This window comes from Haemorhous mexicanus, chromosome 2, assembly GCF_027477595.1.
Source record: "Haemorhous mexicanus isolate bHaeMex1 chromosome 2, bHaeMex1.pri, whole genome shotgun sequence".
In the NCBI taxonomy this organism is placed as follows: Eukaryota; Metazoa; Chordata; class Aves; order Passeriformes; family Fringillidae; genus Haemorhous; species Haemorhous mexicanus.
The window spans coordinates 65,081,625-65,094,831 of NC_082342.1; the positions used below are offsets into that span (position 1 = coordinate 65,081,625).

The window sequence follows — 13,207 nt, forward strand, 5'->3', positions numbered from 1 at the left end:
CATAACTGAACTTACACGTGGTCACACAAGGTTCAATATATTCCAAGGGAGAAATAAAAAGCAGCAATTTGAGTTATTTTATAACTCAAAACCCCAAGTGATTAGGAAAGCTCATTAAAAAAACCCAAAATTTAAACACCTCTTCGCTGAAAACTTTAATCCAAGAAAAAGCATTCATCTATTTTGGTTTTTTCTCATAGCACATTCAGATAATGAAAAAGTAGAAGATTTATTTCTAGTAAAATGCTTGGTCAAATGTGTTTTCTACATCACTTACCTGTTTTCATTTCTAACAAGCGTTTTTTCTTCTGTTGTCTCTCTAGTTTTTCTTTTTCTGCCTTCTCCTTAGCTATTTTAGCACGTCTCTGTTTTTCTTCTGCTTCCCTTCTCCTCATATTTTCTTTTACTGCTTGCTATGAAAAAAAGTAATAGAGTTCCATTAAAATGGAAGTCTTAGCAAAAACAAAGCAAAACCTTAAAAACAAAGAAAAAAGCTTTCAAACTGTAACCCTTAACTAACCTTAATTTATCAAATCAAGTAAGTATTTCACATTCCATATTTAGAACATTTTATTCAGAAGAGTAAGCAAATTCAGAATAAATACATTAAAAGCATACTAATTGCTCCTAGATGAGGATTATAAATTAAGCAAGAAATTCATCTTAAGAATACACATGTAGGAAGAATTCAAAATGTCCAAACCATCTTGTTCAACAAAAATGTATATTACCATTTGTAGTTCTAAAACAATTTCAACACTTTCTTCTTTCTCATGCTGTCACTACACCAAGCAAAACAAGGCTGCCTGTGTAACAGTGTTGCATTTTTCTTATTCTTATCAACATATGCATTAATTCACTAGGTCTAAAAATTCTGGTTAATATCTGTACAGTACTGTTTATTTAGAATTATAAGTATGTACTGCAAAACTTCCAGTGCAGCTAAAACAGAACAATGAGTTTCAGAGTTTTAAAATTAAAAAATTTTGCATATTCAGACACTAAGCAAAAAAATTCTATTACATTCAATACATTATTACAAAAGTATTTTGAGAGCACCTTTTCATTATTCTAATGTTAGCTATGTACACTGGTAAACTCTCAGTGCTCTAAGAATCTACATTTGCATTAAAGTGCACCTACTCTTCATTGCAGAAAGTTGGTATTTTTTCAGAACAGCTACATAGAACCCTGACTTTGATAATATATTAAAGTGTCCCCTCTTACAAAGTGGCTAACATCTTCACAAGGTCTGAGGCAAAAACTGCAATTTTGCAGATCATTTGTTTTTAGCGGGAAAACATCCAGACTGTACTCAGGAAAGAAAAAAATGGACTGACAAGTATTACATAGTACAGAGAAATGTGGACTACAGCAATATTTGCACAGGCACACAGGCACTGTTTGCAGCATCACTGCCACAGAGGGTGACCAAAAGAAGGGGAACAAAAACTATCACATAAAGCTTGTGAAGAAATACTTGTGTTGGATAACTGAAGAAGAATAAGCTTTCCATCATGAAAAATGACAATGTAATGGTTTTTTCATACAAAGCAAAACTGTACTTTCACAGTGACTCCTCCAAAGTCACCTCTGTCAAATTTCTTGGTTCAGGAGGAAGAGGGTAGATGCTTCCTAAAAAATGCTAAAATTTTTGATTAAAATAATTTCGACAAATGATTTGCTGATTTTCAGACTGGGCATTATGTAGAATAAACTACTGGATAAAATTCAAATGGGACCTGGTACTTGACAAGTACACTACTGGCAGAAATTACACACTTTCCTTACAGAGTGACTAAGGAAACTTTTATTTTACACCCACTTTTTCTCAAAAAAAAATCAGTAGGACTCAGCCTCAGACTGCAGTCATTCAAATGTAGATGTCTATTCTTTTTAATGACACTGAACAAGAGGGCCTGACTTAATAACTTATACCTTCATATGAAGTGCAAATTGGATGCTTTGGAGTATCACACCTTGCCCCCAGCCTTTCCCTAACAAGAAATCATTTTTTCACAAATTCTATGTCAAAGCTTAAAATTTCAGGCTGATGATGTCTTGGGTACTATTTAAGACACTTCTCCAGGATACCAGGTACTTCTGTTGTTACTTCTCCTTTGAGACATCAGGTAGACAGCCCTCCAAATTCCACTAAATGAATTAAGTATGCATCTCCCTTGACTAAAACACAAGATTAGACACTCAAACTCTCATACAAATATGACCTAAGGCCAAATTCTACCCTACGTGTCCCATGTAGTTTCAACACAAAACGTAAGTGGAATGCCAAGAGCTAGATTTGCCAAACTGGAGGCATTATTGGATTCTCTCTTGCATCTTCCAGGGTAATTTCTAAGTTTTATTTAAGTATTTGCTTCATATAAAGGAAAAACAGTCTAGGGAACACTTTTACTTGGTTACTCTTTTTCTGGTTCTTGAAATTATGTCTATGCTGAAGAGTAACCTAGTGCCAATAGGAGCAAGGGGTTTCTATACCCTATGATTAGCCTGATTAGCCTAGTCTTGGACAGAAGAGCTGTTACCTCAAGGTGTGCTTGCTGCCTTTTCTACAACTGGAAGAAAATTCTAACCATTAGACAATTTCTTCATCATGAAAGCTATCCTTCCAAGGAAAGGAATGAGCGTCTTAGCAGTACTCATGATGCTGTGAAAGTACACAGGGAGGTTAACTGGGATATCTGACACCTAAAATGTTCCACTGAGTGTAATTTAGCTGTGGAAGATAAAGCTCTGAAGGCAAGATGCTTCACCCCTTTTTTGGATCTGGCCAAGTAAATGTACTCTAGATTTGGTGTTCACAGAATGCGAATAATAGTTGTCACAGCAACCAAATAACACTGAAATACTAAGTGCAAATCAAAGTTAGCTAAGAAACTCAAGTCTATGGCTCCAGATTTGAACACAGAGATTTTTAAAAATTTTTAATAAATTTTCAATAATTAAGAATGGAAAAAAAAATTATAAGTAGGAAAATACTTCATATAAATAATCAACTTTGCATGACAAGAAGTTGACTGAACTTCATTCTCCTATACCTACTGGTGACGAGTCATCTTTTAGTTTGGGCTTCATAATAATCCAATGATTGTTCAGCACTAAATTTACAAGTCTTCTGAACTAAATTTTCTAAGATAACCATCACCTTCAGTTTCTGTCAGTAATAAACCCCAATACTAAACAATCATGAAAACCAGCTCATTTGTCTCATGCTTGGCACCTCAAAAATCTTTTCTGAAAAGTCTCAAAACTGAGCAGCTACTCAAGATTTTGATTAGTGTCATTGAATGATAGGGGGTTTCATGCCTTATCTACACATCTTTTTCATATAGCCTTCAAACTGCTCTGCAAGACAGAATTATTAATTTTCCTCAAGGTTTCTTCTATCATGCTCATCAATAATACCTAACTGTTTTGAAGCGTTAATTAATCTATCTTCATGAAACTGCTGTGAAGTAGAGGCTAGCATCAGTGCTAATTTTAAAAACACAAAGAAGAAATATGAGAAAATTAATGCAAAGCACAACCACTTTCTTAGAGCCTCCAACTCAACATGAACCTAAGCATTTAAAATTCTACAACATTTGCATCAGAGGTATGGTTTAAACATCAGAAATTAAAGTAACATAACTATTTTGTAATATTTATTAATTCTGATATCAGACTACTAAGTTTCATATTAGGCACTGATCCAGTTAGGAAAACACAATCAATGCCCCTGTTCCCAAAATCTGGCATATGTAACTTGTCAAGCAAAATTATTGCAATTGAATAGTATCTAGTTTTCAGTTGTGAAACTCTGAAGAAACAGAGGCTTAGTAATCATTTCATGTTCCAAATGGTTGCTAAATATGGGTTCCAGTTTAAGCGCTTTCCTCAAAACTGATGGATATGAATTATATGAATTTCAAATTGTTTCTCAATACCTGTGAAAGAAGTAATTTTCTCCACCTATATCTTCAGATCTGTCTGAAATCATTTAAAAACCCAACCAACCAAGTAAAACCAAACAAGACTGGGAAACATGCAAGCAACCTAAATACATGTGTTGTAATGATAAGTTGTAATGACTAGTCTCCAATGAGGAGTAGGTGGCAGAATGACTAAGTGAATCTTTCAATCTTTCCTTCTTTTGATCTATAGGCATTAGTTGGATCATCCCTCCAAATTTTGTCACAAAACTCATGCTCAAACAATATTCCTGCAGGAGTGTAGTCAGTAAGTTAAGCTATCTAATAAGAAGCCAGATGTGACACAAATCAGCTTATTATCCAAACTCATACATATAGACAAGGCTACAAAATATAACTTCTAAGAAATATTAGGTATCAAATAAACATATTGTACCATGAACATCATCCTGAAGTTGTTTAAGTCCGTTAAAAACTCCTCCACTGAAACTTTCTTCAGGTCAATGGCATAATAACCCATCACATTTTGATAGAGTTTCTCCATGTTCTCGTGCATCCGTGAAAGTTTCTGAAAATCTTCTTTGGCATGAACTAGGAAGCTGTATACTGCTGTTAAGGCTTCAAGAATACTCAGTGAATCCAATCAAAAACACTGCTTTCATTTAACACTGATTTGTATGTCATACACATTTTGTATTTCCTCAAATAAGGACCAAAAGAATTCCTTCCATGTTGTACATGCTTCCTGGTATTTACTGTGTATACTAAGCCTATGAATAAATTCAGGGACTTTCATCAAAATAACTCAACCGCTTTAAATTTAAAGATTATTCAATTACTAAATAACTTCTTATTAAATGAAATGCATGTAACGAATCTAACTTCAAGCACCCATGTAGTTTATTTAGTACCATTGTCTCCTTGTTGAAGGAGTTTATATACCTAAGCCAAATGCTTAGGTATATAAATTACAATATCCTTGGAATTTAGGTACAGATACCAATAATTAACCTGAATACTTTATCAATAAATACTATAGTCCCTACTAAAATTAGAGTAAAACCAGAATTATTGATAAACAGTATTAAAAGTAAAAATCATGAAAGATAAAAAACTTCATTGTAACAGCAATGCATTTATTTCTGTTCCTGAAGGCCGCATTAGGTATTTATGTTTTTTCTAAGACTATTTGCAATGTCAACACAACCTAATTAAATTAGAGGTGAAAACAATAAAACTACTTAACTAAAAGATAAGCAATTTATAAACAGCATCAAAATATTGCATATAAAATAAAAACTCCTATGTTTATTCAGGACTTCCAATAACATAGTTTGCCAAAGAAGCTCAAAGACAAAATATTCTACATAGCCCTTTCTCTATGTTGGGCAACTTCAGGAAGTGTGTACTTTAATGGAATGGTTGCTAAACAAATATTTATGTCCCATTTTTTTTCTGCTGTAGTGCATGCTACAAAAGACAAGATATAGCCATTTTATCTTTATTCTCAATTGCCCACCTCAACTACTGCAAAAGAGAATTTACTGTGCTTGTACACTTTCTACTACAGAATAAATACAATATGGTCACTTCATGAAGCACAGAATTTTTAATCAAATGCATGAAAATCTAGACCAACAGAATAGCACAGGACCTGGCATTTTTTCTTAATGAATCTCATACCACTGGCCTCAGTCCATTGTCCCAGGCTGCAGAGATCCCTCTGCAGAGCCTTTATACCTCCAGCAGATCAACACTCCCACCCAATCTGGTGTTGTTAGCAAACTTGCTTGAGGGTGAACTCAATCCTGTAGCACAGATCACCAGTAAAGATGATGAACAGGACTGGCTCCAATACTGAGCCCTGGGGAACTCCACTAGGGACCAGTACATATTGCTGTTTTACAGCTGGATGACTGTTTTCACTCTTCAGGATTTTTGCAATGCACTCCTTTTTTATTTTTTTTCAGAAGCTGAATTCCATTTCAGTTGCACTTGTTAAATGTCCTTCTGGTTTGTTAAGGTTGCATTAAAAATAACAAGTAAGAAGTTCCAGGGTTTTTTTGTGATTTAGCATCCAGGCCATAAATTCACACAAAAGTAATCTCAGATGTGTGCAGGAAGGGAGAAATAATGCACTTTCACAATATTCTAATCAGTCACTAATGGCTACTAGCTGATTATGTAAGTGCAGAACAACCTCCCCTACACAGTCTTGTGAAAAAGGACTAACTAAAGTCAAGATTCAACAATTTAAAAAGATACATCTTCCATCACTCATCAACCCCCTAATTTCAGACTTTCTCAACATGGCTGTTTTGCCAGCACAAGCTTGTTTTCATGCTTTTAGTAACTTCACAAGATACAGCTCGTAAGCAGCTCCAGACTGCCTGTGCTGACTGGCTGGCAAGAGATCAAAGAGAACTGATGCTGCCAGCCCTCTTTTCTTCTACATCAATTTGAATCTCCTTTACTCAGCTCCCAAGATGAGCATAGCGCAAAGGAAACTGATCTTTACACTCGAGATTCTTAAAAAATTATTCACACTCTTAAAAACCTATTGGTAGGAAAGCAAAGAAACTGATGAGAAGTTTGTCTATAAATGCTGTCCACGGACTATATAAAAAAGGATTATGTGAAACAAGACATGACAAAACACAAGCTAAGACCATCAAAAGAAATGTCACCAGTTCACAAAACCACAAACAAACCAAAACAACAAAAAGGAGTGAAACTAGAAAAATAATTCCCACATCTGGTTTAATTCGGATCCTAAAAATTAGGATACTTATTATTTGTGATTCTTTGACTATTAACAGGTCTTACAAAAAAATACAGTTTTTTGCAATTATGAGGGTGTTTATTTCCATACAGTGAAGGGTAAAGGAAAATTAGATCAATTATTTTTGCTGTCTCTCTGCAAAAATGCCAGATATTAAACACTCCAGTATTTTTCATTTTCTAGGAAGCAAAACAAAAAAAAGGGTTGAAATTATCAGTAAAATGTAGACTTCATCTTGTAAACTCCAAAAAATATCCTGAAAAGAAAACCTGGGGAGCGGAGAAAGTGAGAGAAAATTTCTGTGATATTCTTCAAGACACAGCTAAAATTACAGCTATGTTAATAGAGTCCATACAAGATGGTTAATTTTATACTGTTGAAAGCTGACTCCCCTTGAATATCTGTTGCATAATTTTAAACTCAAAATACAGTATAATGGCAGGATGTTTTGCTATCTAATATTTCAATGTCAGACATGATGAATCCTGAGATTTTTACTTTCCATCTGGTGCATTATGGGATACCTCTAAGCTCTTGGCATTCTACTGAGACTGTGTTTCAATTTAGGTACTTTTAATAACTCCTCTTCCTTTTGTCTTTAAATATGGCTTTTGTTAGCCAACTCTAGCTAAACTGGAAACAACAGGGAATACTACTAAGTACAGCAATCCCAATTGTAATTATTATGAACAGGTTGATACATACACATTATCAACTACACAATTCATTGGTTTTGGATGAATGGAGACAGCAATACAGCTGAGCTGCAGCACAGGTGGGAAGAAAACCAAATCAAGTAGTTTGGTATTTGTTAACTTTTTCTGAAACGGCTTTACTGCATAGACTGCCTTTTTGGAATCACCGGACTACAGATCTTTCTGCTAATTAATGTAACAGGACAGCATTGCACAGCTGAGACAAGATCTGTGGCAAAATTTCTAACTGCTGTATGTTTGGTCTTGCATATTCTGGCAGCTCTTTTCACAGTGAATTGCTTGTCTGAGGTTCATACTGATTTTAATACATTGTGTATATAAAATACTAATATAGTGTAGCATATCAAGCTAAGTAAAAACAGCTTTTACCCTAGAAAAGATGATAAATAACCTTAATCTCTACTAAATACTTTTTTAAAAGAGGCCAGTATTCACCACTTGTATTTTAGAAGAATCTTCAAAAGGGAACTGAGACTGCCCTATACTAGATGTCAACAGCCTCCACAAAACATGGCAAACCTTTTGAAGACTGGTGCAAAACACTTTGTGGTCACTTCAAACCATTCCAACACTTTGTGGTCACTTCAACCATTTTCTACTAAGAGCAAGCAGAGTGAATGCTGTAGGACTGTTAAGAATTTCTCACATTTTGGGACAATATTGCAATTGTCTAAAAAATACATGTCAGAGAGAATTCTTTTTATACGCACATACCAAGGTTCAACAGAAAAATTCTGCGTCTGAAAATAATAGTTCAAGAAACCCACAGAAATGTTTCGATTTTTAAATCAGTACCTTCTGAAGAGTACTTGTCAAATAATACCTTCTCTTTGATTCACTCCTACGTATCTCTATGTTATAATACTAAAACAAATTGGCAGGTATTTGTAGCACACAAAGCTGCTGCATCCACTGTGTATGTATCATATATTACAAGTAAAACCACTGCTACCTGTAATATATGCCTTAAGTCCAGACCAGATATTAAAAGAAGTATAGACTTAAATTAAATTTACATTGGTTGCCAAAGCCCTATCTCATTACCTGTCCACACAGTTAACATCTTGACCTTCTACCAAAGAGCAACACACAACCTTTTTTTACCTAAAGAGCTCAGGTTCTGTAATCCACAAAGTCCTTAGCATGCAAGGACATCTTACACATTCATTTATGTTGTACAGGGGGAACTTCAAACTACCAGGTCAATTAAGTAGCCAACAGTTTGGAGGCAGCAAGTCCCTTCCCTGCAGCTGAAATAGGTTTCTTTTATCTCATTTGGTAGTGAAGGCTCTGACTCATTTAAGTACTGTTTCTTCCTCCTCTTTCTGCAATGTCAACAAATCAAATTAAATGGCAAAGGAACAGCTAATTGATCAAAAGAAAGGATTTTTTTCCTAGCTGAAAAGCAGCAATCAGCTGATTGTCTCTCAAGTATTAGTTCCACAAGTTTCTGTAAAAGAACACCATCAACACCACTTTTATCAGTAAGCTCAAACTTTCTCAGCTGCTGCTTGGAAAATCAGAAGATGGTGTACTGATAAACAGAATGTTGACTAAATCACTTAATTAAACTTTTAATATGCAATTTAAATACTCTTCCTAAACCCGCTAAATTTTTATTTTGAATGTACAAGTGTATTTTGTTCACTGTGCTTTTTATGGAACATTTCACTCGATGGATTTAATATGTTGGATCGATATCAATTCAATATCCTTTGACTTCCCTAATTAAAGGAAACAGAAGAATTGAGATAATAACTATTTCTTTTCAGCTAGCATACACATGATGGCTCACAAATTAATGCAATCTAATATATAGGAGAAGTATTCATAATTACAGACTTTGTCAATAAAAGAGTGAACCAACTGTGCATATCTCTGACTTCCTAAAGAAACAAGAATGCTAATCAGTTCATTAGGGGGCTTTGGGTTGTGATATTTAGCGACAGGATGTAATGGCCTGCTTGTCCATGGAGCTTAATTGTACTCAGGATGAAAAATTATTTTCTACAAAGCACTATCCTTTCTTTTTTAAGACTTCCTGCTGGTTTCTTTTTAAGAGCTGCATGCTTTTCAAGACATCATCACCATTCAGATTTCCTTGTCATAGAAATAAAAGTAAAGACAGGTCCAGGTTTCATCATGCTGTGCAGGATTATCTAACCTTTACATCAAACCTTTTCTGCTTCGTAATTTATTGAAGTTCCTGTTTTCCTAAAAGTGAGCTGCTTTAATTAGTGTGTTCACAGACATGACTAGAAACCATAGGCAACTATGCTATTTAGAAATTGCTGTCTGTCTGCTGGGTCAGGTAGTGGGTGAGGGTAAACTACTTCTGTTTATAATATTTACTATTCAAAATATTGTCTTTGAATAGTCTAATACAATGAAATACATAGTATGGCTGGTGTAAGGACTTAAAAAGCACAGTTGCCTGTCTCAAGCACTCTTCAGGCCACAGAAGGATGTGAGATTTGCACAGAGAGAGCGACAGGATGTTTCTAACCTGGCAGAGGTGAGATCTGGGTAGCAAATCCTGGTTAATGCATCCAGACAAAAATTGCTTCTGTGGGAATCTGTGTAAAGAAGCAGCTGCAAATTCAGATATCACTGGTCAAACAAAGATCACCCCAAGTTATAGGATAGATGGGCAACTGTGACTACTGAAGAAGCCCCCCCAAAATATGCCTCCAAATATGAGGGACTATAAATTAAGCCACTGTGACAGGAATTCAAGATAAGATAAAGGCGGTACTATTGTTGGGTGTTATCTCAGACCTATGGGAAGGTAACAAAGCTGGAGGAGAAGCATATATCTCTGATAATGGACACAAAGAATGCAGAATTTCTAGTCCACAAGGAAAGCCAACTCAGCAACTGTGCTGAAATAGCTCCAGTTGGGTAGAAGGTAATTCTGGCAGCGGAAGATCACAACCCACTGAACCAAGAAATGCAGGACTCAAATAAAGAGAAAGACTGAGCATGGGACTAACACTAAGAGAACTGTACAGCCAGTAAGGATTAATTTATTTGCTAAACTGTATAAACAGTCAAAAGCTTTGAACTACCTCAGAACACAACATCACCAAGAAGCCTAAGGTGAAGAAAGACTAACAACATATCACTGGATCCATGAGTGGGGACTATTTCCTGCTTTACATCTCCCTTCCTTTCCCCCTACCCACCCCCATTTACTGTTAAATAAAATATGTATTATTGACTTCAGCATATGGTCTCAGATCACTAATAGGATCTTAAGAGTTGGTGTTACCTGTACTGATTTATTCTAAGAAAGACCAAATATTTATTTTGCCAGTTTCTGACAGCAGTCAATACCCAACAATTAGGGAAAACAAGGAGGAAACAAAACTTGGCAAATGCAGCATGATAATTCAAGTGATGTAGTATTCAGTTTCTAGCATACTGCAATAGACCTGCAAAGGATGCTTTCTCTTCACAAAATACACAATGACTCTCTTCCATCACATTTTACTTCCAATTAGTACATGTTCATTTCGTATTTAGTCTTCATCAGTTTACTTGGTAGCAAAGCCTGACTTGAAGATCCTCCTTGTAGCCCTTCTAAAAAACTTGCAGACTTCTTTTCAGCTTTGACCTGATCTAGTGAAAGGTGTTCCTGCCCATAGCAGAGGGGTTGAAACCAGATGATCCTTGACATTCCTCCCAACCCAAATTATTCTATGATTCCTCAGTTGCATGATTCCTTTGTGCGTCCAGCTAGCTCAGTTCATGTAAGAGTCTGTAGTCCAATAAGTCTATATTTGAGTTAATTTTGAATTTTTTTCAAGTGTTTTGTGACCACTGTTTACTCCTGGGGATTTATTGCTATTTATTTCATATTAAGAAAAAGAATTCTGCTGATTCCTCCATTTAACATCATCCTTCCACTTAAAATATTACACAGTAGGGTCAACTGAAATTCTCCCTAGAGAAAACTGATGCAAAGAACAAATATAACTTTATGGCTATGACTTATCTTCTTGACAGACACTGATAATCCATATCTTCTCTAGCAGGATTAGATCTTTTGAGATGCCTGAAAAAGATGAATTGTAGATCCTTCTTTGCATTTCCTAAGATGATCATTATCCTTTTTAAGTGAACAGTAAACTGCCTTAATGGTCTTCATATATGGGGAAGGAATTTCAATCCTGGAAAAAGTTTATGCTACCTATCGACAAGGTCTGCCTACTTTGTCTTAAATACAACTGATAACTTTTTATCACAGTATTCCACTCATTTCTGCCAGGAAGTTTCATAAATGCCTAAAATGTTAGTAACACAAAGGGAAATGAGGCATCCTACATAATCATTTTTGGATAATAGATGTTTGGTATCAGCATATAATGTACATAAACTACATCTTTATTTATCCACTTTCCTCTTTCTCTCCTGCTTAGATTTTTGAGAGGATTCACTCATTCTCAACTGAATTTGGCTAATTTAGGTTTTTTTTTTTTTTTTATAACTACATATCCAAGGAAAGCTGTATACTAACTGTTCCTTCAAAATCTAGTCATTAGAAAAAATAATGGAAAAAGTTAGAGGGTATTTGAAGAGCCTGCATCATGACTATTTCAGAATAGATGATTGTTGTAGGTCCCTTCCAACTGAAATAGTCTATTATATTCTAAGAGATAAATAAGGGCCTGTCCTTTTTCATAGTTTAGATTTTTTTTAACAAGTGCTTCCCATTCCTAACTTCCTAGACTACATATAATTTTCCAAACAAAGCACAGACTTTGTAAGTCCTGGCAATATTCTCTGAAAGCTCTCATGGATACATTTTCCTCTAACTTCCTGGCAATATTTTATCACTTGCCTTCAGGACCCATCCCCTGGTTCTCCTATTATGCTGTCAGTTTCTTCAGGATCAAACTTATGTTTCATACTGTAGAGATACCATGCTGGTGGGCTGCAACATATCTCCCAAAACCACATTGAGCTGGGAGAAAAAGCCATCACCACCAACATTAAACAGAACAAACTCAACAACAAAATACCCAACCTTACAAAAAATTTGTAGTGACACCGGAAGGTTAAGATAACCCACAGCAGCCACAGAAGGCCTGAAGCTAAGTTGCAAACACTTGAGTTGCAGTGCATGTAACAAAGACAGAACTGGCCCTCACACAGGAAGAACCAGTACATCCACCTGGCCTCGAGGTCATTTGCCATGGCTTGTGTAATAGGATGAGATTACTCAAAAGTCACCCAGCCTCTGTACATAACAAAGCAGTCTTCCAGCTAGGTAACAACCTAACCACGCCTGCAGAGCAAATTCAACCTGTCTGCTCATATTCCTGCTTCCAGATTAGTCTCAGTGCTAAGCATATATGGCCAACATTTGCTAGAGAGGTTTAAGTGAAAGAATGATTTTTTTTCCCAGTTTAATTAATTATCTTACTGTCACAAGGTGTTCTTCTGAAAGACAGGCAGTGAAGTTGGCTGCATGATTTGGAACAAAGAGTGAGAAAAAGAATTTTGGCAAAAATAACGCCAGAAAACACGTTTCATGGGCTATGAATCTCATTTCTGAAAAACCAGAAATTTTCTGGTTCTGTGGTTGCATGCACAAAAACATTCACAATGGTAATGCATACACTAGAAAACTAAGAGACACAGGGTGACAGACATATTTTTCTAAGAGACTGACATAAAAATACCATGTAACACTAGAGTGCTTAACATTCCTATTATAACTTCTCTTTACTAAGTCAAGAAACTCATATACAATGTAAAAGCTGACAGTAAGC

At 35.5% G+C, this 13,207-nt stretch overlaps 1 protein-coding gene across 2 annotated transcripts in view; it reads right to left on the minus strand.

Annotated features, from left to right (window-relative positions):
* Positions 1 to 13,207, minus strand: part of DIAPH3 (diaphanous related formin 3) — a 202,414-nt gene that overhangs the window by 71,058 nt on the left and 118,149 nt on the right. For both annotated transcript variants that reach the window (XM_059839117.1, XM_059839116.1), the window contains 2 exons: positions 4,369 to 4,532; positions 278 to 413 (listed from right to left, as the gene is read on the minus strand). In XM_059839117.1, the coding sequence (XP_059695100.1) occupies positions 278 to 413; positions 4,369 to 4,532 (300 nt within the window). The remainder of the gene's footprint in view (positions 1 to 277; positions 414 to 4,368; positions 4,533 to 13,207) is intronic.